The following is a 27,625-nucleotide window of genomic DNA, read 5'->3' on the forward strand; positions in this document are numbered from 1 at the left end:
TTACAATTATCTTTTAAGTAAGGTGAAGAAAAATACATAATGTTCTCTGTTTACTTCAATGGATCATGTCGGTGTTTTTCATTTTGTCCAGTACATCTGAATTGACACTGGTGTCTTTTCTTCAGCCTGAAGAACTCCCTGCAACATATTTTGTAGTGCAGGTCTGATGGAGAAAATGTGCTCATTTTTATCTTAAAATGGTAACCCTTCATTTTTGAAAAGTATTTTTAACTGGATATAGAGTTCTCGATTGCCTAAGTTTATTTTTCAGCAATTTGAAGATTCATTGTCTTCTGGCTGTCATCGTTTTTGAAGAAAAGTTGACTATAATTTCTGTCTTTGTATAAAACGTGTCATTTTTCTCTAGCTGTTTTCAAAGTTTTTCTCTTTATTATTGTTTTATCATGATCTGTATAGATGTAGCTTGTGTGTGTGTTTAACCAGCTTAGGATACCCTGAGCTTTTTGGTTCTATAAGTTGCACTTCTTTTTAAACCAAATTTGGAAAATATTCTGCCCCTTTCTTCCTCTCCTCTCCTCCTAGGGCTTCAGTAACGTCTGTTAGACCACTTGGTATTGTCTCACATGCCCCTGAAGCTCTGCTTATTTTTCAAAATCTATTTTCTCTCTGTTCTGTGGATTCTAAACTCTCTGCTGATTTATACTTAAGTTCCCTGACACCTCTAGTATCTAGAATTTGCTGTAAATCCATCAGGACAGTTTTCATTTTAGACACTGTATCTTTAATTTTGAAATTTCCATCTCGTTTCTCTTCAGTTTCCAGCTGTTAATTTATCATTACCATATTTTCCTTTAAAGTCATTAACATACTTCTACTCGCTGCTTTAAGGTCCTTCTTCAATAATTCTGACATTTCAGGAGGCTTTGAGGAAGTGTGACTACAGCCCAATATTTGTAGAGACGCTTCTAAAGGCAGATATTTAATTGTGAATTCGATGTCATATTCCATCTCCCTAACCTACTAGTAAAAGGGAAAGAAGCCACTCTTGAAAAAAAAAAAGATATTTGATAATTTCAAATGCTGAATTGTATACAATTTGGGAAGGTTTATATAATACGGTATCTCTTTCTGAAGTGAAGATAAGGGATAAATCACTTTGAAAATGACCACTTTCCAAGCTCTCTCTTTTTCTTGAAGCAATAGTGTAATAATAATTAAAATGGCAGGGGCTAACATCTGAATTGTTACTGTATATTTAAGATACTGTTCAAAGTACCTCATACATATTAACTCACTTAATACAACAGTGCTATGAAATGTGTATGATTATTAATATCTCTATTTCCAGGTTGAGGACATTGAAACTTAGGCACAATGAATATATGTATGTTCATGTATAACTGAAAAATTGTGCTCTACACTGGAATTTGACGCAACATTGTAAAATGACTATTACTCAATAAAAAATGTTTAAAAAAAAAAGCAACTTAGGCAGGATAAGCTGAAGGTATTCTATGGTCTTTGTTTTTGTAACCAAGAATCTACTCTGTGGGTAGAGAGTGTAATCTCTCTCCCCATGCTTATTTTTAGCACCTTTATTTTACACGCTTTTTGCTTTTTCAAGCATGTCACTTAATATCATTTTTAGTAGTGATAAGTTACCTAAAATCTAATTTTTCTTGATGCTTAAAAATAGTGTCCAATCTTGGCAAATATCCCCTTCTTTCCATCACTGCAGCGAGCTTCCATTCTGTCATACTTGCCTGTCACTTATACTAATTTTGACTCAAAGAAATAATCTTTTTCAATCATAAGACGTGATCAGCAATTTATGTTCACAGAACAACAATCTTCAACCTGCTTTTAGTTGGTTGTTTATGTGTAACGGTGAATTGATGTGAACTGCTCTCCAGTGGAGATTGATTTCACACTACCAGTCTCATTTCTTCTAAGTCTTTAGGTCCTAAGACCTTCCAAGTGGCAATGATAGGCCCTTTCTGTTTTGCTTTATCCTGTCACCAGGTGCTTAAAATTTGAAGTTTCCTTTTTATAAGATATCATAAAAATGTTTGCAACCTTATAAGATACCATTATCAGAATACAGGAAAGCACTACTCTGCTGGACATGAAGAGGAATTAAATAATGGTAGCTCACCAACATTTCAACATCTGCCATCATCTTTGTTCTAGTATTACAAACTAGCAATCGTTAGTCTTAAGTATCTCAGCATCTTGCTATGAGATTTAATATACATTTAAATCAGTATTTTTAGTTTAATCTGCAACGAGCTGGCACACACTCAGAAACATAGAAATGGGCAACCAATAAAAGGAAAATGGTTTCTTTCTCTGAGATGCTTATATGGGAAAATATTATTAACAATAATGGAAGCTAGTCATTCACATTGAGAGGGCACTATGCCCATAAGTGCTCTTGAAGCAACATGTCAAATTTGCTGGTTTTTTAAGTTCAGATTTGTGTAGGGCCTTATTCGCTGTGTAATAATATCAGTCTCTGAAGTGCATCCCATAATTATACCAGCAATAACCTTTTTTTGTTTGTTTGTTTATAAAAACAACACCGAGTGAGCAGATGAGGTGTAATTTCCTGGAGCAAAGATCTAAGAACTGATAGCATCTTTTTAACTCTCTTTCTATCATTTTCAAGCTCAAGTTCAAAAGGTCAAGATTTCTGTTTGTGTGATTTCCAAACTATGTTGTCCCATAAAGTAATGGAATTAGCAATGATTGAAAAATCACATATATATTTAATGAATAGCACTTAATGGATATGTGAAAATAGTAAAATATAAGCACACATTAATTATTCAGTATAATTTAAAGGACAAGACACTCTATTTCTTTGAATTTTCTGATTAGGTGGGGTTTTATCCATTTGTGGGGCATATGGACCAATTCACTCACCTCGTCTCATTGAATAGTTTGTATTTTTAAAAATATAGACATTGACGAAACACCGGTCTTGAATTTAGAAATAAAAATATTAATAACATTGTCAATAGTCTTTGGAAAAGTATTATAAAAACAGAAATTTTAAGTTACCACCAAATCCTATAGGTGGAAAAGAACAATTTCCACACCCCCAAATTGATTTTAATTATTCCAAAAATAAATTTTAATTCAAAATTTGATGCAAAAAAGTTCTGAAAAACAACAAGTAACTCAGAATTTCTATAATCTTATTTTAAGAGGTGATAATAAAAATGCAAATGTGAAATTGCCTCTGGCTCTCTTAGTTAACAGAATAAATCTTAGCTGAATTATTTATCCCCCTTAATACATATTCATATTCTTGCTGTAGCCTGAAAACTCAGGGGTGAAAACTAAAGGCCTTCAGAGATAGCTAGGACACCATTGGTAAACAGATTAAAACTCATATTTGTCGATGTGCCTTCTTCTAGTCTCTTCTTCTCATTGCCTATGCTTCCCGCCATATGGTACCTCTGTCTCAAGGTAGGCATGATCTTGTCTTCCTCAAATGAACAAGAATCAAATTCAAATTTTATGTTAATCCACTTATTCGAAGAAATTTAACGCCACCTCTCCCACACGCAGAACGACCTGTCTTTGGGTGAACTGTCAACATAATGTAATGGCTTTACCCTCTTCAACCTGCATATCTACTTGGGGTGCTTATTGTATAAGAGAGACCAAGTTTACTAGAGCTTTTTCTACTATACCTTTATGACAGTTGATTGATAGCATGTATATAAAAGAATATTTAAATGACGTTTACTTTTGCCTTTTGCAAGAAATTCTTAGGTCATCCTCTTCAGGGATTATTAACCAATTAACGTTCCTTGATTTCTCTTTGAGACTTCCTGGTTACCAGTTAGAGTTCTTGGGGCTTCTTTTTAAAATCATTATAAGCAAAGAGTCAGATTTAGCAGCAGGATTCAGGGGGTCTCTTTTGGAACCTACAGAGAAGGAGGCACAGGACTCCTGTGTCAAGGAGTCTCTTGTTCTTTCTGATTTCTGTCCTGTGCAGTTGCTGGGTTAGTCCCTGGTGAAGGCCAGTTCCCTTTGTTTCTCAACCCATATGATAGAAAGTGGCTATTTAATAACTCCAAGCTTATGCTGGCCCCATTGATAGATGAGCAAGATGGAGCTGAAGTCTTACCTGCAATCAATGACATGTTTTCAGAAACAAATTGATATTAGCCCCATCCATTCTGGCCTGAAGGCTGCATTGTGTTGCCCAGACATAGCTGCTCCAGTTAGAAAACGTGTAAATGGTGGTGGGATGAGGGGGAATTGACAGCAGCACAAGATGCCTTGATTTTAACTCTCGAATTACTTAGATGAAGTTTTGGCTTACAAACAAGATAGATGAATGGAATAATAGGTCTGTTCTCTTCATGGATTTATAGTATTGATCAATGACCAATCAGTATCATTCAAATAAATACAGAGCTTTACTTAAGGGAAAGCTAGAATTGGCTTTGGTTTGTAACCATGCCTACTGAATCCTACTGTTATTGTCCAGACATACTAACAATATTTGCCGTTTGGAATCATGTTTGCTAGCAAATCACATAATATATTTGCTCCTTTTTTTATTTTAGAAATAAATACCACCAGATACCAGTATTGCTGAAAATGCCAGCACAGAGGTTCACATGTAGTTGTAAATCTACAATATTAATTGTCAGCCCTGGCACTCTTTTCTGATGTAATGTGGTCATATTCATTAGGTCAAAAGGCAGAGATGATAGATGAATTGCTGAGATCATGGTGTTGATGAAGCCAAGGTCAAAGGTGTGAGCTTTATGTGGGCCACGATTTTTGCAGAGAGAAAGTGGAAAGCCTGCATCTCAGATCTCCCCTATTCTTCTTAACACGTCCCATTACACAGGAGGGAAAATGGTGATAATGTTAAAGAAACTTCTTACACAAATATGCATGTCTTCCTCAGTATCTAACGTCAACTTAAAGATAAAGGGAAATTTTCCATTTAATCAGAGAGTATCTTGGTCTATAGAAAATCCAACAAATCCACACAGTCTGGCTTTTATGGAAATAGATCCTTGTCACTGTCAACTGTTAATCTAAAAAATGTAAAGAATATTGTGAACTGATTATTGTTTAGCCATTCCCACGACCTGAATAAATCATAATGTATATCATTACTGACATCTGTACTATTTTGTCAATCTTTTGATTTTGCTGCAATAACTAGTTATCTGTTTGAATTTGTATAATTCCAGTTCTCAGGTTGTAAAAAAGAAGAGAGAAGTAAAGACAGCGAGGGAGGTAAGTATTTATTACCTTAGAAGAAAAGGTTTGTGTTGGGACCCAATATATAGTAGCTTCTACTTTGGGAAGTTAAACATCTTGTAACTCTAATCCATCTTGGATGCCCAAAGTCACTATGTGTTGAAACTGACTGATGAGTCTAGGGATGTTTTCGGAAAAGCAAGCTAGAAGTGTTTGGGATTTAAACAACCTGGCATTACGCCTCAGGATATGTTTTCTCAGAAATTTGAAATTATTCTTGACTAAGTCTTTCCAAACCTGGGTAAGAATTTACCAGGACTTGTTGACAGTGATGCCACACTCTATTAGCAAGTGCCAATAATTTGAGATTGCTCTGATGGAAGAGCTTGACCTATTTGGGATCCATGTGACCGTTTTCACTGAGATAACATAAATTAAAGCCAGAGGAGATACTGTCACTTGATACACATGCAGTATTTCTCACACCGTTGTGGAAGGGTGAAATGATGACTGACCTGCCTATGTCCTCTTCATTTCAATAAGCACATAATGGGACAAAATATACCCCCCAGATTGTGACACCTCTATTTTCCATTGCTTACATCAGGCATGCTGATGCCCACGTGCGCACACAGGTGTATATCGTGAGGTCTGTTTCTTTTCCTGGTTCTTCCTGATTCCATTTTGGGTCTGGTTTGTGCTGCTGTCTGTGTGTTTATCCATCAAACAAGCCAGTAGGTTGTGTCAGTTAACTCCCCATCGCCTTCTGACACGATTCTGAGAGCAATCTGAGTGCCGTTTATGCTTTGATGTACAGATTTCCTTTCAAGCTAGTGAAGGTTCCATTACTGCCCCTAGGAGGAATGGATTTCTTCGTCTACTGGAATCAGAGTGGTCTCTTGTCTCTTTGATACTGTTGGGTTTTCTTTCAGGGGCCCTTTCCAATTTTAGCATGGTATCTCTTTTCTACCCTAAAGATCAGTTATTTTCTAAACCAAAATCTCCCTTAAAGGACCGTATAACCATTTTCATAATACATTTATTAAATAAAACAATCACATCAAGTGTTGAATCATCCTAGTAACATTAAAACACAATTAAATAGTCATACACATGTGCTTTCTTTGGTCATTAACCCCAGGACTTTATGAGAACCCTTTTATTTTATTTTATATCTAATTTGTTTTCCAGCTTTATTGAGATATAACTGAAGTATAACATTGTGTAAGTTTAAGATGTACAGTGTGTTGATTTGACACCCTTGCATATTGCAAAATGATTTCCACCATAAGGTTAGCTAATACTGTCATCAAGTCTTGTAATTTACAATTTCTTCTTTTGTGGTGAGAACCTATATGATTTACTCTCTCAGCACCTTTCTAGTATGTAGTACAGTATTATTAACTATGCTGTATATTTAACACCCAGAATTTACTCATCTTAAAACTGGAAGTTTGTACATTTTGACCAACATCTCCCATTTCCCCAACCCATCAGCACCTGTTAACCACCATTCATTCTACTGTCTGTTTTGACACGTTTGGTTATTTGAGATTCCACAAATAAGTGAAATCATACAGTATTTGTCTTTCTCTGTCTGACTTATTTCACATAACATAATGCCCTCAAGGTCCATCCAATGTTGTTGCAAATGGCAAAATTTCCCTCTTTCTTATGACTGAATGATATTTCATTATATATATATATTTTTTTTTTCTGCTTATCTGCTGATGGACACTTAGGTTGATTCCATGTCTTCACTATTGTGTATAATGCTGAAAGTAATCTACGATCTCAGCCATCTAATCTAATTTTCTCTCAAAATTCTGTACACTAGTTACAAAAATACATATGGTGTGCACAACACCATGGTAGGATTAGTGGGGAGTCAAAGATAGGAAAACTACATTTTAAGCTTTCTTGTCCTAAATTGAATAGGCCAGTCCCTCAAAAAACATACAATCCAGGTAGTCAAGTCAAAAAGTCTGCTGTAAATGAAGAGTGGCAGCTGGCATTTACTTCTGAAAACACCGGTAAATTATTTTTACATTCTTAAAAAATATAGGCACACAAATGGAAAACCACTCATGGTATACAATTCAGTGATACAGTCAATAATTGTTGATCATGTTTGTTCTCACATGTCTTAATGGATTTTATAATGGATAATTCTTACATCTGACACTCACGTTCTTACGGCGTTAAAAAGTTCTAAGAGAAGAATAAGATGAATACAACTTTGGGTTATCTTTTTCCAATTGAAAACATTTTTTAAAATCTTTGAGATTAATGTAAGTTTTAAATTTGTTCTAGAAGATGGACTTTATGTCCATTCAGTAAGAATTAATTATCTGCTATGCCTCTTTACTGTAACAAACTCTGCTTTATTACTTTCCTCGCAGCCACCAAAGCAAGCACTGAAGCCCTTGCATATATGAGCTAACTGCTGTGGGGGAATGCTGGAAGTAATAAAAATAACTGCACTTTGAGATATCTCCTGGAGTTTCGTTGTCCTGAAGAGCTCCATTACTTCTATTTCAATCTGTCACCCCTTACTGTATCCACCTTTCTGCCGTATCTACCTGATTTTCATGAAACACCGGAAAAACACCATGTGACAAAAACACAAAGCAAACTCCCCTAAATGTCTCTTACGGTGGGAATGGAGGCAGTGATTTACACACAACATGTGAAAACAACTTGAAATCGAATATAATAAGCATTCATTGTGGTGTGCCACCTAGAACCTTCTTGAGAATTGAAGAATGTACTTGAGAATGCTGCTAGCAGATAGCCCTACTGACAGCCTTCTTTCAAGACTGTCCCCACTGAAGAGCCCCCAGTGACACCTGCTGGGGCGGCATGCATCCAGTAACTGGTCTACACGGGGCTGCATAGATGCAATGCCTTGCCTCAATTTGGAACAACTCTGAAGGACCACGGTGGGGCTATCTCAGCCTGATGCATCCCTCAGGTCTTCAGTGGAGACTGCATGGTAGCTCATCTTCTCCTTCTGCCTAAGCTGGCTTTTGTCACTTCCCTTCCACAAACATGGACCCCAAAGCCCTCGCCTGAGAAAATTTCTGCATGCCAATCATTTCAGAATCTGCTTCCTTTGGAACTCATCCCGGGACATGGTTTTTTGTTTGTTTGTTTGTTTTTTTAATGTATATATTTTCACATGGGACATGTTGTTGATTAAGTCTTCCTCTATGTAGTTACCAAATCTCTCAAGTTAGAAGGGACCCTAACAACACTTCTAGACAGCAAACCTGGACTGGTTCTTTACTTGGGTGATTCTGCGTGGTAGGTTCATTTGCTCAGACTGTGGCCTTGGATATTTTGGGATGGGAGCCAGGCATCAGTTTTTTAAAAATATTGCCAGCGATTCTAACGTGTAATTAAGGAACCAATGGCCAATAACTCTGCCACTCTTCATCAAGTCTCTCTGCTCCCCTGGCTGTGCTTCCTTATTAAAAGAACCCTTGCTAGCTCCTTGACGTTCTTGTGTTTGATTTGAGGAATAGTTTTATTTAGTGCTCATCTGAGGAGCCATCCTTCTTCCACTCTGAGACCAATGAGTGACTTTGGTCTCATTGGCTCAGATTATGACTCCTCCATTTTTCAAGATCTCCACAATTTATTTATACATTGCATCTTTCTTAGAGAACTAGTGTAGTCAGGTTATAATCATGATTTGACAACAGAAGAATCAACTGAACCTGCCAAAGGCAAGGTAGTATTTTGTCACATCATTTAATTATTTTATCCCACTATTAAGAAGTCCATCATTACAATAAGTTATTTGAGAAAAATGGAAGTTATCAAGCAAATGAATGCTAAAACATAAGAACAAACTAATAACCCTATCTCTGTCCTGTCTCTCTGGGTTGTGACTTCAGGAAATTCTGGGATATCTAGATATGAGCTTTCCGTACATAATAGATACATATTTGAGGCTTCAGTCTTAAGTAGTATCTTTTTGATGATACATATGCTGTTCACTTTCCCAAGGTATGAATTTAGTATTTGAAACCTAACATTCATACTGCCCTTTACAGTTTATAAAATCTCTTCACATCAATTATCTCATTCGACATTCTCCAGTTGTGCCGAGTGATTTAATAAACGGGGTGATACTGGCATTTGGTTCTTGTACGGAATGGAACCATGATTAACAAAAAGCAATTTGATAGATTTGCTTCTATGCCCTGTACATCCAGTTATTAAGGTTTAATGTTGCATGATGACCTAATTTTTGAAAGATTCCTATGCATGCAGTCAAAGGGTTTAAGAGGAATGGTACTATTAAGAGGGAAAATACTAGAAAGTAGCTTTGGAATTAGGCGAGCCAAGCTAAAACAGATGACTCTGCTCACAGAGCTGAGTTATTAAATCTGCATATTTCATGCCCAAGTCCACAAGGAAAATCTCCAAACTAATAAAGTTTGATCTCTTTAGGATCTATCATTTCCGGGCCATTTAATCATTTTTCAGAATTTCTGTAGTTCCAAGTGTTTTGGATACACTTGGATGTGCTTCACCTTGGCGATTAAGGAGACAGAGTTGACAGGTGTGGAAGCACTTTGGTCATTGGGACTTGGAGTCATGGACTCTTTGGCTTCAATAAACTTGACTATTACGGCCAAACACATCATATATAAAACGTATTTAATACTGCTTTTAATAATGGTAACGGAGTTTAAAACCTAGACTGCCAAAAACTAACACTGAGATTTTCTCCAACTCAGAGATAAAATGAAGTCTTTTATCAAGGCAAGTGTATACATTGAAAGGTGAAAAGAATATGTATTGTAACATCTTAAAGTTCTTATGAAAGTTCCGACTGAACCTGGTTAATAATCTTTGGAAAAAAATAAGAGATGACATTGAAAGTCAAAGTGAAAAATCTTTTTTGAGGATGAAAGCACTATCTTCTTTTGTAAATTATGAAAGGACTTATGGGTATGTCTTAATGACAACAGATAACAATCGCTAACTTTTATGAGGTGCTTACTATGATCCAGATCACAGGCACTGTCCTTCCCACAGCCCTGTGATGTACCCTTATTTCACAGACAAGGACACCAAGAGACCAAACTAATTATTGGAGGATGAGCAGCCATTGAAAGGCAGAAGCAGGATCTGAACCCAGGGAGAAACACACTGATCTGCGCCTTCTGAGAAAGTGTCGTTTCTCCTGAAGTCTCCTGAGGTTGTTGCCGTGTTCTGGCAGGCGAAAAGTCAGCATATCAGAAAAACAAACCAGCTACGTTGGATAAGGAAACAGAATAAAAGATTCATCTTCCTTAGTTGAGAAGAAAATGAGTTTCTGCTAGCAGACTAAATGCTCCCCCAGAGCCTAGAGATATTACTTTGATTTCCAGACTGGTTCAGCTTACAACTAGAAAATGAAACGTTTGCAGCAAAGATGACAGGCAGGTCTCGCCTGTATGAATGAGAGATGGCAGAAGTGGATGTGAGTGGAAGGATGCGTGGGGCAGCTTTCCAGGTCCTGGATCCATAGGGCACAGGGCTGCCTGCCTGGGACTGGGGAAGGCACTGATGAGTAAGGATGCCAGGAATGTACCAGTCTTGGTGTAAACAGTTAGAGAATAGGACTTAGGGAAGTCTAGGGAACGATTAAATTAAAAAAAAAAATCCCCTCTCATCCTGAGGTCTCTGATTCCCCTTCCTCCCACGTACGTCCTCACTGACATGCTCAGTGTTTCCTAGGATGTGTGTGTTTCCTTGTAACATATATGATTTATCTTCAAAATGTAAGTTGAACTAATTTAAAATTTTAACTGAGGTACGTAAATTAAAGACACTTGACTGTCGTGACATCCCCAAATGGCAATCCTATGTGGCGCACCAAACGTAGAAAGGACAGTGTGCAGTCGAGACTCTTCCCTCTTTGTTCACCCAGCCCTGGGTTTCTTCACTCAGTGTCTGCTGCCGCCGAGTGATAGAGACAGTGTGCGCTCAGGAGCCAGACAGTTGGGCTTAAATCTTGGCTCTGCCACTTACTAGTTGAGTGCTTGTGGACAAGCCATGGAACTTCTGCTATGGCTTCTCCATCTAAAGAAACTGGGGCAAATAAAAGCGACCTCACATACCGTAAGATGTATCTCATAGACTGAAAGACATTCTGATGTTAGTGCTTTATTGTTGTCACCAAAAGGCGTCAGTGTGGAGTTTTCACACAACTGTAATCGAGCAGGACACGATGGGGCCTCCCCGGACAGACCCCTCCATGTCCTCCACCTGCCTCTTGTTTGTAGAAAAACTCTAACCTCCTAGGCCTTTCCCGAGTTCCAAAGAATAAGTTTAATCAGAGAGATGAGAAAATGTAGAAACAAAAGACAATAGTCAAGCAAGACAAAATAGTAATCGTTTAGTCATTAAACAAAGTCACGGACCTGCAGTTCCTCCTCAGGGGCTATAGATAATATTCTGAGTCATATCCTCTGAGCTGTTTTGCAGATACTGAAACCCTCACCAGGTGGAGAAGCCAACTGTGTGCTGTCCTGCAAACACGTAGACCTCAGACCGATTGGAACCAGAGGACTAGCTGATCAGAGATTTATGGATCAGATAAAGTTCCAGTCACAAGTTAGACATGGTGGCTCCTTGGAACCATGTGATCAAGACAATCATCTTTGAAAATAGAAGTTTACCCTTTTCTCTTTTCCTTATATAATCTCGGAGCCAAACCTGGGGAGTTGGGAGTGGGTTCTCTGGGACATATGTCCATCTTCTCCCCAGGACTGCCGGTTTCCTCAATAAAGCTATCTTCCCTTGTACCCAACATTGGATTCTTGAATCATGTGCCGCCAAACTTGGGTTCAGTAACACAACTACAGCACTCCACCACCAGGCTGGGACCCACTCAACAATTGTATGATGCTCCGTGATCTTAGAAGCATCACTGGAACAACTGGAAAAGTGGGGGAGAAATGATAAGTCTATTAGAAGCCAGGGAATAGGGTAATTACTGTAAGGATTAAATGAGCCAATATGCCAAGTGGCGAGACCTGTGTATTTGCACTTAGAAAGAACTCAATATTGTTAGACTTTATCCATGTCATTGAGTGTGTAGGCGTTTATGGGTACATATGAGCAACAGGTTGAGTTCAGTATGTCTATGGGCCGTATTTTCTCTGAATACAAAAGAAATCAATTTATAGTGTTCATATAGGGCCTGGGAGGTTAGGGCATTCAATCAATTTGAATTACTCTGAAGGTCATAGAGATCCTAACACAGTGATGTGAAGTCTAGAAGGTGGAAAAACCCTGAAGTAAAAGAAGTTTCTTTCAGTCTGTGATTGCGGATGCCTTTATTGATACTTAATGATCAAGATGGAGTCAAAACAGGAAGATAAAAACAATTTCATGAAACAAGAAAAACATTATTAAAATACAGTCTCAGGCAGCCCCCCAGAGAAGCCATTTAAAATGGAAATAAACTCAATTAGAAAATATTCTCACCGAACTCAGTCATATTTCTCTTCTGATTTGGGTATTACTACACTAAATAGTCTTCACTACACACAATCAAAAACCCTATTAGAAAAAAAGCAGCAAACTCTAAAATTATACTATGCAAATTATCCTTCCCACAAAGTAGAAACTGAAATAGAATCATAAACTATCACTGATACACATATATGTATTAACGTATCAGATAAAGGTAACATTCCTAAACGTGAGGTTTCTTATTCAAAGTACGTTGGTTGTGGAAAAAGACCAAGACAAAAATTACTGTAGAATCGGACTGGTATCCATTTAGTAATTAAGTTTCACCATGCATTCCTGAACACATATATACTTTAAAGAATTATCCTTGAGTCAACACGTTCAAACTTTAAAAAACTGAATAAATAAATCCAATATGTTAAACATATATATTGATTCAGAGTAACAGAATACCTTCAAAATATTGGTCCATCATCATGTTTCTGATTCATAAAAATGTTTCTAGTCAAGAGAACTGCTCGTCCCAGCCCATTCCCCACCTAAGAGTAGGCACTTAAAATAACCAGTATCATAATTCTTATGTGGACTTATATTTTGTTAAAACAAGTTATAAATACTAAACATATTCACAAACTTTTAAGTGGTACCTATAGTCAACACAATTGTTTGTTGCAAGAGAAATTAAGGGAATCTGAATTCCTCTAAATCCACAGATAATCTCCCCAAATTTATTTTAGCTGCTGTAGCATTGTCTCTTTCTCCACCCACTGAACTCTTCCTTAGACCAGTTAACAGAGAAAAATGGTGGTGCATGAACTTTCATGACCAACCTTACAGAAATGTGAATGATTAATCAAAAAGTAATATCTATAGTATGACTGAAGTTGCTACATCAAGAAAAAGACAAATAGTTTTGTTGTTTTCCTCCTCCAAATGCCTTCTTAAAAGAGGCCAATCAACTGATCTTTTCCAAGAAGGAAGGGTTTTGTTTGTTGTTGAGCAATGGTAGTAATCAGGCATCTTATATTTGTATGACCTCACTATCGTCTCCTATGGGTCAAAAAAGTGACCGTTCAGGGTAGTTTGGCTCTCTTAGGTCTGCCAGGTTTTCCTTTGAATATGAAAGTGATAGCTTTTCTCTCCCAATGAGGAAAACTACTTAAATGAACAACTGTAAAGCTGCAAGGTAAAAATGAAAGGGGAAAGATGGCTTTTGCACCATCAAGGTCAATTCACATGCCCTTGGCCTGGAAATACATTGAAGAGCAGTGCAAATTATCAGTGGGAGTGTCACCTTGTGTGCCCAGTTCACCGGTCACCTCTACAAATAAAATACATGGATGGAGGTTACTGGTTGCAAAGATGGTGAATTGCAAAAATTTATTAAGACTGAGGTGATGTTTTGGCCAATCCTCTTTGCCTGTTTGAAAATGGCAGTAAAGTTAAACAAATTTATACGTTGTTCACAAGGATATAAAAGACAAAATTACTCAACAATCCTTAACAATAAAGAGATGCACCAAGCTGTATCAGGCAAATGCTAAAACAAAACAAACAGAAAAAGGAAGACAGGTATGGTTACATAAAGGACAGACAAAATGGAATTTAGGGCCAAAAGCACTAAAAGTTGCCAAGCAAGATATTTCCCACTGATAAAAACTAAAATCCAAACTAGAGGACAGAACAATTTTAAGCACATATCAACATGGCCTTAAATACAGAAATCCAAAAGGCTAGTAGGAAATGTTAATAAATCTCTCTCAGGAACTGATAAATTAAAAATAAGTAAAACACTAGGTACCTGAAGAACAAAAGTAACAGGTTTAGAAAAATGTGTATCCTATAATTGAGTCAATAAATATTCTATATCAGTAAATCTAAAAGCTAATTTTTTAAATGGAACAGAAAATAGATACGTTTAGCTACTCTGCTGAAGGAAAAAGGAAAAAAAGCGAAGGAAAAAGGAAAAAAATCAAAAGAAAAAAGAAAAGGACACATAACTTCAGATATGAAACATTTAAAAAATACTACATGGCACTATCAATAAATTTTTTAAAAGCTAGATAAAACAGACAATTGGTCAAAAAGAAGCATAATGCCCAAATACATCAATATCTACTTGGGAAAACTTATCCCCACAATGGCAAAATTGTAGAAGTCTAGCAAATTTTTATGGATAGATAATTCCAGTTTATATAAATTATTATAGAGCACAGAAAAAATGGCAATCTTCCTAATTCTCTGGCTTCTTCTAATGAGACCAGCATACATTTAGAACTAATAATGAGCAAGAATAGTCGAAAAACACAAAGTACAAAAAGATCACATGTAATTTAAGAGTCCTAAGTAAAATGGCAGCAAATCAAATTCATCAGCCCTTTAAATGAGAAACATTATCACCAAGTTAGGGTTTATTCCAAAAAACTTTGATTCAGTATTAGAAAATCTAATGGCATACTTCACTATATTAATGAATTAATGTTTTAGTATCCTTGCAGATGAAGGAAACGTACTTTAAAAAATTCATCAGGTACACTCATAAAATCTCTAAGTAAGCTGGCTATACCATGAAATATACCTACACCTATAGTAAATGTTATAGATAATGATAAAATATACAAAACCTTCCTACTACAGAAACAATGAAAACTTATGATTGACATTACTACTCACTACACAGGAAATAAAGTACTGATTTTGGAGTGAGGGAAAAAATGTCTCATTATATGCAATAATGATTATCAGAAAAATCCAAGAGAGTCACTAAAAAGTCATTAGAAATAACACAGTAAAATAAGACAGTTAGAAACAAGAAAATGAAAGTGGATAAATTAACAATACAGCAGTAAAAGAATCATTTGAAAAAAAATGCAGCAAAAGTAGATCCCACTGGTAACAATGAAAATTACACAACAGAGTAATAAAATAAGATGTTTAATGAAACTCTATGAAAGTGTCTATGAGATCTGAAAAGTGAGAGAGATTATTAGATGGGATAATAAATGAAGCTATTAACTCTTCACTGCTCTGTACAATCTCCAAGAAAAGTCATTATGGAACTTGACAAAAATTTTTCTAGAATTTATGCATAAAAGGAAGATAAAGAGTATAAAAATTTTGAACCATGGGGGGAGTGGCTTGTCAGAAATGATATTTTAGTATACAGATTTAGTAATTTGCAGGAATTAAGTAAATCATCAATGGGACAGGATAAGTGATCTAGAGACAATCACATACTTCTATGGAAACTGTGTATATGGTACAGGCGGCTTTTCACATGAGTCGGTTAACAAGTGGTGTTTGGAAAACAGACCATGTACCTAGACGTTTTTTTAAAAGTTAGATTTCTATCTCACACAAAGTAATTGCCAGGTGAATTAAAAAGCTAAATAAGGGCACAACAAACAAACAAAACCCAGAAAACAACATAGGATAATAATTTTATAATTTGGAGTGAGAAGACCTTCTCAAAAATGTACAGTTGAAAACACAGAAAACAAAAGCTTGCCAGTAACACAAAATACCATAGATAAATTTACGAGATTAGCAGAAGACCAGGAAAAATAAAATGCGTATAACAAGTTCTTACTGATCATTTGGAAAAAGCCAAATAATTCAATCGGGAAATAAAAATAGGCAATTCAAAGAAAGACAAATGGGTAATAAACGTAAGAAAAAAAATCACCAACCCATCTCATTAGTGATCAGGAAAGTCATAACTAGCACGAGGTTATCTTCCGTTGTCTATCACACTGGCAAAACCTTTAAACGTGTGTAATGTCCAAGACTGCTGAGGATGAGGAGCTGTAGATTTTAAATAGTGTTGGGGGAGTGTCAATTGGTATAGTCTTTATTAGGACAATCTGGCCATGTCGCCCTAAAATTTAAAATGCACACCTTTTTATCGTGGAAAATAACCCATCTCACAGAGGTTCTAACACGTTGTATTTCAGTTTTTTATTGGCAATGTTGCGAAAGCGATCCAAATCACAGACACGACCTAGGAAAACATATTTCTGGATGGGGTCCATGGCCCACATTCATAAATATAGTTTTCAAGGTTTTATTACATCACATGGTTATAGGCATTTTTACAGTGTACTTGAAACTAGTACTGTGGCCTGCCTCAAAGGCTACCTTCCAAAGGAAAAGGAAACAGGCCTCAGCTAGCTTGTCTTACAATTTGTGGTTACTATTTTGAGCAGCATGAACTCCTTTTGCCAAAGAAGAAAGTTGCTGGCTTTCAGCTAAAAGGCACTTTGAAGTAACATTAAAACATTTATAATTTCAGCCATATTTAATTAACTCCTGTCCACAGGCTTTAATCTAACAACTCCATCTCCATGCATCTCATTTAGAGAAATACTCCCGTACAAAGAGACACGGAGGAGGATGTTAACTGATTGTAGTGTTGTTTGTAGCAGTGAAAAAATTGGAAACAACCAAATACTTAGAAAATAGTAAATTCTATGTTCATAGTAAGTATATTATGTAGCAATTAAAAAGAATGAGGTAAATATGCACACTAATATGGAAAAATTTCTAAGACACATTCTTAGTGACAAAGAGAAATTCTAGAAAACACATCATGAAAACAAAACAAAGTAAAATCTTTATAGAACTGTGTGTGTAAAAATGCTTTTTTTGGAAAAGGCTAGAAATTACACATCAAACAGCTAACAGAAGTTCTTCTTTATCAGAGTAGGGGGCTTCTATCTTTTATTTCTTGGGTTTTTTTTTTAATTTGAAAGTGGTTTCATTAAGAAAATACAGTCATGTATCATTCCTGCAAAAAAGGGAAGTTTCGAAAAATACTGTTTACATTTACGGATTGTGTATGTATAAAATGCTTATTATTAATATAATGCTCACTATATACATACAAGCATACCTCAGAGATACTATGGTTTCAGTTACAGACCACTTCAGTAAAGCAAATGCTGCAATAAAGCAAGTCACACAATTTTTTTTGGTTTCTCTGTACATATAAAAGTTATGTTTACACTGTACTGTAATCTATTAAGTATGCAATGGCATTACGTCTAAAAAAATGCACATACCTTAATTAAAACATACTTTATTGTTTAAAAAAAAACCCGCTAACCATCATCTGAGCCTTCAGTGAGTAATAATCTTTTTGCTGGTGGAGGGTTTAAAATATTTAAAGAACTACCAAAATCTAACACAGACAAGAAGTGAGCAAATGCTGTTGTAAAGGTGGCACCAATAGATTTGCTCCATACAGGGTTGCCACAAACCTTCAATTTGTTTAAAAAAAAAAAAAAAAAAAAGGCAATATTTGTAAAGCACAGTAAAACAAAGGGCAATAAAATGAGGTCTGCGTGTATCAGATAGTCTGTGACTGAATCTCAACCTTAAGAAAGTAACTGGAATTGTTTGCTTACCTGAGTGCTGTGAATTTTAAATACCGTGATGTTTGAAAAGATAGTTCAGTTTTCATTTGGCTGCACAGCAGCACAGAGGCACAGTCTAAAGTTCCATTTAAAAAAAGACTATTCCAATTAGCAAATTTAGTAAGTGTCATTATGGAAATTCCCAGAGGCAAGCTCTGGCATTTAATGATTAGAAAAGTAACACGAAAATATTGCTTACAGAGTGAATCCATAGAAAAGTAAATTTTACTGTCTCATGTAAAATCATCTTTAGGTTAAGCAAAAAAAAAAAAAAAAGCATCGAATTAATTAGAAGGGGTATGCTGTGCAAGTTTTTTTCAAAGTGTACAACGTAAGAATATGTGGTGTGATAGTGACCAGGAGGAATACAAAAAAATGCAAGGAGAATTTTGTCAAGTTTCTTAGAATTCATTTATGAATTCCTTGTAAGACATGTGAAGCATTTTACAAAACTGAGTAAGCCGGCTTCCCTTTTTTGTGCTCTGTGACTGTATCAGGCTAATACTGTGCCGTATGCTTGAAATTTGTTGACAGTGTGTAGCTTAAGTGTGCTCACCACACATACACAAAAAAGGTAACTCCGTGAGGTGACAGATGCTAACTAACATGACTGTGGCAACCGTTTCACAATGTACACATACATCAAGGCATCACATTGGACACTTGACACAATTTTTATTTCCATTATACCTCAATAAAGCCTGAAAAAAAAACATTTCAGCCCGTGAACGGGAGCCACACCAAAGTATACTTCAGTAGGTACATAAAACAATGGCTTCAAAGAATCACCTGGAATTCCTGGCGTCCGCTGCCGTTTCCAGGGCCAGTCCTACAACTTTTCACTAAGGTTTTCCTTGTACTTGGTGCTCTAGTGAAAAAGGCCCGTTAGAGTCAGTGTAACCATAAGCCTGAGCAGAAGAGAATAAAAGCATAAATGATGTTAAGAATTACACAACGTTCACTGACTTTAAGGATGGGATGCGTGTACCACCTCCAGTGCAGCATCTTCCCGCATCCTTGATGTCTTTCTTCTGTGCTGAGAAGACTGACAGTGGTTCCCTCTGATGCTCACTGGACACGGCTGCCCCGTAAGGGTTTCGACGGTGAACAGTGCAAGAACAGATACACACTCTTCTACTGTGGGTCTCAACGCAACTCCAGTACTCGGGATTTTTGCCACATTCAAAGCAGCTCAAGTAGGAAAGAAAAAGTTCAAACCAGTCACCAGTTCCAAAATTAGCATTTTATTCAGAACGCTGGGGTCAGAGGTGTATCATTTATATTCTGGTACACAATACAGAGGCAAAGCTGTTGTCAGAAGTCTCTCCAGTTTAAAAGCTTTTTTTTTTTTTCATTTTTTTTTTTAAAAACACACACTTAGTGCCACCAGTGTCAGGCCACCCCTTCCATTTCTTGCCTTTCCTTTTTTTTTTTTTTTTTTGGTACAAATTATGTAAAACGTTTGTGCTAGGAACTTTTCTCCCTCCCCAAACCAAAAAGAAAATAAAAAATAAAAAAAAAAAATTAAAAAATTAAAAATTGAGTATTCTAACTACGGCTCAACAATTGAATCAAATGTCACTTTGTTTTGTAAATACTTTATCCATAACGAAAGATATAAACATGCAAAAAACCTGAATCCAGAGTTCAAATAATACATACACATGTTCTGAAGTTTCTGCACTTCTCCATAGACTATGCCAATAAAACATTATGTACACATATCATTTTTACAGTGAAGTGGAAAAAATACAGTAAATAAAAAAAGTGTACATGGATTAAGACCCAAATGTGTCTAACATTCTAGTTTATGAAAAAATTCAATTTTGCTACAAATTGGTGATATGAAAACTCCCTTTATTTGCAACCAGCTGCGTAAGTTTTAAGATTTTAGTGAAAAAAAACAAAAACAAAAACAAAACTAAAGTCTAAAACTAGAAGTAATGTACATTTTCCAATCTCATGGTCTCAGCCCCCAGGATTAAGAAAATCGCCCCATGAGTGGTTGGTTTGTCTGTTTAATTCTGTATTTTAATAAAAGCAAAATGCAATGTAACACAAAGCGTGTTGAAGCGTATCATGGTTGAACTTACTGCTCCCACCACAAAATATTTTGTCTTGTCCTTATCGTTTCAGAAATCAGTACCATTAAAGCCTTAAACAGAAAACTAATTCCAATCTGAAAAAGGTACAAAAAGGCACATAAAATCCCAGTGCTTCTGTACTGTAAAATTCAAGTGTAACTGAGCTCAGTGTTTTTCCAAACAGCATTGGATCACTGATATTCCCTCTGAGCCCAAATTGGTTCGCAGCCTATGCCAAAGCCTCCAGCAAGCACTGTGCTAGTAGACTACAAGGTTAAAGCCTAGCTTCTGAATGCTTTTTGGGAATATCAGTTGAAATTGTTTGTACTTGTCCAAAAACCAAGTTCGCCCTGAAGTTCAGTCATCACCTCCACCGTACATGTCAGCGAGTTTCTTGAAGCGGGGCCCCCAGTCGTTCAGGTAGTCATAGTCCTGCTCGCCGCCACTACTTGAAGAATTGAGGGAGCTCAAGGACCCGGCGGTGGAGCCGCTGCCTTCATAGTCAAACACCAAGAGGGAGTCGTAGGGCGGAGCCGTGGGGTCACTGTCAGCAGCTTTAAGGCCCTGCAGTTTGGGAGGCAAGGGAAGGGAGGGAGAGAGGGTCATGATTTGCAGATCTTCAAGCTGACACCAGTGGTCCCCCGGGACCCGACGCTGACTTGTAAGTTTCCACCTGCGGACCACAACACGTTCAACCCACAGAGCCCGAGGTTAGCACCAGACTGAAACGAACTGATGTCTTTCCTCTGTAAAGAGTCCAGCCCAGTGAGGCCAGACACACAGACAATGGGAGGGGTTCACTAGGGAGTGCGTTTGACGGGTGGCAGAGATGAATGGCCCCCTGCCTGAAGCTGGGAAGGGAGGATCTTAACTGAAGTCTGGTAAGGCATCTGCATAAAAGTGCACTGGGCAAGATCGTTTTGAGTAATTACCCGTGGGTAAGTCACACTGAAATAATACAGAGGACTGTGAGATCATGTGACACGTGGACCCTAGTCTATCCAGAATCAGAGTCAAAGGATTTGGACAACAAACTCGTTTAACATGACTTATATGCCAGGCAACTTGTGAAAAGAGAGGGACAGAGAAGTGAGTGCCATTTGGTTCTTGCCCTCGACAAGCTGACAATCTAACATAACAGGCATGACTACAGTATGAAATAAATGATAAGTAAGGAAAAAAACCATGAAGTCTAGGCAAAAATCAGAATGCTGAAAACAAAATCCAGACCAGAATTGAGAGCTTGGAGTTCAAGGTGGAAGTAGCATTCCATTTGACTCAAATTTGGAAAAGGAGATTCTGCCAATGTAAAATAGCAAGTATATACATGGCTTTTAAAAAGAATTGAATAAAAAAGAACCAATGAAATTATTATCTGTAAACTTAAGTCTTGCTAAAAGGTGCTTTTTTATACAGAACTCATGGCTTATCCATAATCATGCTCTACAAAACTTTAAGGATTTAATACTATGTCCTTTTGGCATTTTCTCTAATTTTTTTCCCCAGTTCCATTCTAGTGCCCCAAGATATACCCAGATTAGTATCCAAACAATCATTCTCTTTTTCCACAACTCTGCTTTTTAAATGCTGGTGGGCTTACCAGAGGCTTTATTTATCCAACGACATGATGGACTATCTGCTTTTAGATGGATCCTTCCAATCAACATGTGCTTTATGAATACATATATGTGTTCTTTTAAATCAGTATGTGTTCATGTATTCATTCTTCCCAGTTTACAGAGGAGGAAGAGGGAACAGAGCATGAAAATTAAGGTGAGAGTCAGTATGTGTAGTGGTTAGGAGATCAGACCCCGGGGCCACACCTCGGCTCTGCGCAGCACCGGGACCTCGGCTAAGTTCGACAAGCTCCGTTTCCTCATCGGTAACTGCAATCATAGCAACAAGATCACTATGAAGATCAAACAGAACAAAGGGACCCAAGGGCTCACCACAGCGTCTGGCATTTGTTAGAGCTCAAGGAGTATTAGTTTATTTATTCATTTTTTTTAAGTTTAGAGAAAAAAAATCTTGCTTCGGGATTTGAAAAAAAAGAAAAACAAATGTGAAAGACATCCTATTTTAAGAAACAAAATGGCAGCTGCTTGGCTTCGACCACAAACCAGAAAAGAAAAGTACACACTACCTCCTTCCCATCCCCGAGTCCGTCTTACCAACCAGACTAACCATCTGGTTCAGCACCACTCCTCCTCTTCTCAGGTACACTAATGACAAGCCCGGAAACGCCCGTGAGAAACAGAGTACCGCAAACTACTTCCACCTGTAAGCATCAAACGACTTCAAGATATAAAACCTAAATAACCTGAGATAGGATTTTCTTGATCACATCTATAGAAAAAGCTACAGGGCAATTCTGTTAAGACTGAAAACCACAAAATACAGTTTCTGCAAACTCCCAACTCCAGTTTGTGGTGGATGGTGTTACCGTCCCGGATGATTCACTGTCCTCTCCCCGTGGGCGGGTCACATGCCCGCGCTACCACAAGTGCCACCCTGGGGCCGTTCACTTCCCCACCCCACCGTCAGGCTTGGCGAGACCTTTAAGGGTGCTAGTTAACATGCCCCCACCAAGCTCCTCCTCTCCCCACCTCGGCCAGGGGAAGGGCCTGCCCCACGTGCCAGTCTCCCTTCTGCCTGGATCCTGAAACACAGACGACACGTGGATCATGGTGTCAGCACCAAACTGGAAAGAAGGGAAGGCTAAGATTAACCCGAAGGGTCAATGGCAGGGCATCAGGATGCCTGGATTCAGGGGAGATGGAAGCGATGCCTGTCTACTGTGACTTAGAATAAATGCTAGAAGCTGCCTGGTCTTCCCTGGTGGGTTAAAGGGCCCAAGATTCTTCTTCAAATGTCTAAGATACCCGATTCATCCCTTTAAAAAAAAAAAAAAAGGACACTGATGATACCGGTAATTACCACTGAGTCTCAAAAATATTTCTTAAAATTTTTTTTTAGCTCTTGCCTTGGCTTTCTGATCATCCTGGTGGTTTTTGAATCTATGCTTTGTTTCTTTCTTTCTTTTTTTTTTTTTATTAAAAGAGGCTAAGGCTATAAAACCCATTAGAGGTCACTGTGCTATGTGTCAGAGATCAGACACTGTCTCAGGTTTCAGTAATTACCAAAGGGCAAAAACCACTGAACTTTTCAAGAATTCTCAGGCAAGCCATCCTCCTAGGCTGAACGTTCAGTACGTTAAGTCCCTGCCACTTGGGTAGCACTGATTTTTACCTGAGGATAAAATATGACTCTTCCGGGCGAGGCGTTCTGTAACTTCTGGGTACCATTTTGGTAATTCTCAACAGATCATAGTTAAGTGCTGAGAAACGGACAGAGACAGGCAGGCAGCCAGAGTGAAGGTACAGAAGAAATCCGGCGTGGGTGGTGCACTGCCTCTGGCCCTCCCCTCTGGGATCCCTTTACTCAAAGGTGTGGACACCATTTCACATGATGTATGACACGCTGTTGCCAAATTTACCAACTATCTGCAGGTGCTTCTCTCTCCCCATCGAGGTCTGACTGAGTCTAGAGGAGTACGTGCCTGCTTCCCCTTACTTGGACGGGCAGACCTTGAACTCTGGATAAATCTGAACTGTTTTCTATAGTGAGCTGTCTCTAACATCAAAGAGCGGTGGCTCTGGCTGAATTCGTGCTGAGCTTGTATTTATAGACTTCTGGTCCTGTGCTTTACAGGTGGAGACATGCTTTTACAGGGACTATAAAACCCACATTCCTCACTGCGGGACCACACGAGGGCTGTAAGAGGAAAGAGGTCCTACTGATTCCCTTACGTTGTCTTCTATTGTCTCAAACGCACTGCCTTAGTTCAACGCACCATTATACCCTGTCTGGACCACAGCAAAAGCCTCTCTAACTGTTCTCCCTGTCCCCAGGACTCTCCCTGCTTCTTTCTTACGAACTGCTATTGGTTTCTCTTTCTGATTTGATTATTTGATGTCACCCACCCCACCTGCAGGTAAAATTCTTTAACTGCCGTCACCTATAGGAGTGTTTCCAAAGTAAGAGAGGAGTTCCCCCCCGGAGGTACGTAGGGTGATTTTTAAATGGAGCACAGGCACTTTAAAACAATTATTTTTATTAAAAAAAAAAGTTAAAAATTGATTAAAAGTTTAAGTAAAGAATAGATGAAGTTTGCAGACATGGAAAACACCAGAAGGCATTACTCAAATAGCTGATGTTGGGGTAACATATAGGAGAAAGCCAAAACCTTTTGGGGAGCATTTGGTGAGCCCAGACTGTCCACCCACCTTTTCCCTTTCAACTGTTCTCAATGCCAGCGACCACAGCTGAATCAGTCACTAAATTATTCACCAAAACCTTCTCAAGCCTGAAAAATGTCACATTCATAGGTGCCTCCTGCTATTTACATATTTATTTTCTGCTAGCTGAAATGTGATTCCCTTTGTTTGAAATGTCCCATCTCCTATTTTTCATCTGATCAGCATCCATCCATCCACCTGTCCACCCATCCATCCTTTAAAGCCCATTAAAAATGTCACTTCTGCTTCATGGAACTTTTTCCCCAAGCCACAACTGAGAGTAATTCCTGTGGTCTCTCTGGTCCCCTTTACTTTTACTGCCGAGTTTCGTTGACACTGAATCATGACATACCATCTGCAGAGGTGGTCTGCATTTATTTCACAACCTGCTGTCCAACACGGTGCCTGACATCCACCAGGTATTCTAGAAGGTAAATTTGTACTGTTGTCCTGGGCTTAATTTTACCTCAGTATCTTGTTCATACTTTTATTTATACCTTTTAGAAGAAGCTAGGATTTAGGTTTAAAATGTCCATGGACGTAACAGTATGATCACATGACAACGGAATTCTTTGACTTATTGATGCCAACATCATTATGTCCCTTTCTGGGAGAGTCACTTTACTTAAAGCTTTTTGGGGGGCGGGCAGTGGAAGGAGAGGTTTTTATTTGTTTTATTTACAATTATAGGGCAGAAAGTTTTTACTCCTGATTATCAGTTGTAATGATAATTAGTATGACACTGATAATAAAGAGATTTTATTATCTGACAAGCACTGTACCAAGCACTTCATGCCAATCGCTTGACTGACTCCTCACGGCAATCTTGAAAGGAGGGGCCGTTACCATCACTCCCATTTTCATAAATAAGAAAACCAGACATCCAAGAGGTTAAATCCAAGGACTCTGACCTTGTACAAGGTAACAGAGTGATTAAACGAGGCACCTAAATTTGAGCTCAAACATCCAACTCTTGTAAGACTGGACAGAGATATTTTAAAAGAACATATTAAATTTAATTAATAGGGGAAAGAAGGCAAAAGCCTTAAACTGTAGTAGTTTTAACCAAGTTATTCTAGGAGCACCTTCCATAAGTTTTTAAATAATGAATCAAAAGTCATTCTCCTAACAGAAATACTGCCCTTGGTTTTTATATTTCTGCGATAAACAGGATTAGGAAAGTTACTGGAGGCATGCTAATATCTACTGTCGGGCTGAGATTAAATGACTTTATTTCAACTTTTCACCTTCTGAAGGTCTTCTTTAAAAAACCTCAAAACAGAGGGAAATTCTGTGGTGGAAATTCAAAGACGTGTGATTCGTTTTACTCTACCTGTCTGGAAATAAGTTATCATTTTTGAGATTCATTATTTAAAGAAACAAACCAGAAAACGTTCTCGTGCGCTTACTTACCTTCGCCTTACATCTATAAAAACACTCCAATTATAATCACTACTATATTCTTGTCCCTTTGGAATATTCGGTGCTGTGCTAAATCAAACAAAACCTGGAGATAAAGAAGTCTGTTTATATTTTAAATGTATTTGTGAAATGTAGTTGAGTTCTTTCTAAGTGCCTTCAATTGTTTTAAAACTTTACATGTATTTATTTTTATCTGTCCAGTTATAGAAAGACATTGAACATGTCTCCCTGGGTGTCTTAAATGGAGGAATTTACGTGGTGTGTTTGAACGCTATCTCCGGCTTAGGCCTTTTGACAGTTTGAACCCTTTGAACTTTCCCACAAAACCGACGATCACATCCCTGGACCCTCTTTTTAGTTGTTTTCTGTGACCCCTTAAACCCCTTAGACTTTCTTTCTGCGTCCAAAGGTGGGGCAATTCTAGGTACAGGTTTTTGGTTCCCCTTTCTCCTCTACATCCTCTATCTTACAATCGCATTCAATTTCAAAAATTGAAATTGAAGGAATGATTTCCAAATGCGATCCCTTTGTCCATTCATGTACTCACCAACCAGTGTGCCCCCACAATGGTCCCCCCGAAGATACACCTCTTCCCCTGGACCATGGGAGGGCCCTGAGGGGAGGCAGAAGGGAACCTTGAGAAAGGAGTAATGGAGGGAGCTGAGTCCTAGGTGCACTGAGATGGAGCCCACTGTTACTGTGTGCCTGACCCTTCGTGGGCTGGTAAAGACTTAACTAATATCTAGAAAAAAGGGCAAAGGACATTCCAAGCAGGAAGAACAGCATAGGGACAGGCCCTGGCGTGGAATCACAAGCTAAGATCACTGGCCTGGAAGATGCAGGTAGGGGAGGCGCCTGAGATGAAGCTGAAACACCAAATAAAAACCAGACCCAGTGGGCATCCCGTGCCCAGTAAAGTCAGAGCTCCAATCCTGGAATGTTTGCCTGGTACAAAGATGGTGCTAGCAGCAGCGCAGGGGATTCACACAAAGCGAAGCTCTGTCTGTTGTCTTTCATACGTATTACCGGCGCAGGGCGTACACCCAGCAGATAGTCGGTACTTATTTGCAGAATGAATGATCCTAAGCCAAACTTGGGATGATTTCAAAATGAGCGATTTGGAACAAACACAGGCAATTTTCGAATTATGAATTGGACTGTATTCTAGAAGTTAATCTGCAAGTCAGTTGTTCGGAACAAACTTTTCCTGGTGGGTATTCACATGTGTCTGTTATGACTTCAGCCACCTTTTAGACTGTGTGGACCTGGGCTGTTTTTAGATTCGTTCAGGGAAAGGAGATTCCAGATGGAAATCCCTACTTTCTCTTCCTACTGTGGCATTTAGTTGGGCGACTGGACCTTATTACCAAGATACTTCACTTGCTCTAAGGCACGTTAAAAAAAACAAAAACAAAAACACACCCATAGACACGAACACAGAGAACTCACAAAACACACAACTTAGAGCAACCGGTATCCTCACTTTTTGCATGTGATCAGCACCGGGAGGCCTCTTGGTAACCCCTTCCCAGAGGCAGAAAGGGGCTTCCCATAGAAGGGGATGTCTGGGCTGAATCTGAAGGCTCAATGGGTGTCTTACTGATGGTCAGGAAGGAATGGCTTTGCAGGAATTAAGTCAGAGTTAAAACTGTGATGCTTTTGAGGAGCTAGAAATAGTTTGGGGGGCTGCAGCACAGGAAGGGAATGGGGTGGGGACAGAGGGCAGGAA

The 27,625-nt window shown here is 38.2% G+C and overlaps 1 protein-coding gene across 1 annotated transcript in view; it reads right to left on the reverse strand.

Moving 5' to 3' along the window:
• Nucleotides 1-19,319: 19,319 nt before the first annotated feature.
• The window catches only part of CDH2 (cadherin 2), a 194,070-nt gene continuing 185,764 nt past the window's right edge, over nucleotides 19,320-27,625 (reverse strand). Inside the window, exon 16 of the mRNA XM_032467500.1 lies at nucleotides 19,320-20,740. Coding sequence (XP_032323391.1) covers nucleotides 20,534-20,740 — 207 coding nt within the window. The 3' untranslated portion in view covers nucleotides 19,320-20,533. The remainder of the gene's footprint in view (nucleotides 20,741-27,625) is intronic.

Source organism: Camelus ferus, chromosome 24 (genome assembly GCF_009834535.1).
Source record: "Camelus ferus isolate YT-003-E chromosome 24, BCGSAC_Cfer_1.0, whole genome shotgun sequence".
Classification (NCBI taxonomy): Eukaryota; Metazoa; Chordata; class Mammalia; order Artiodactyla; family Camelidae; genus Camelus; species Camelus ferus.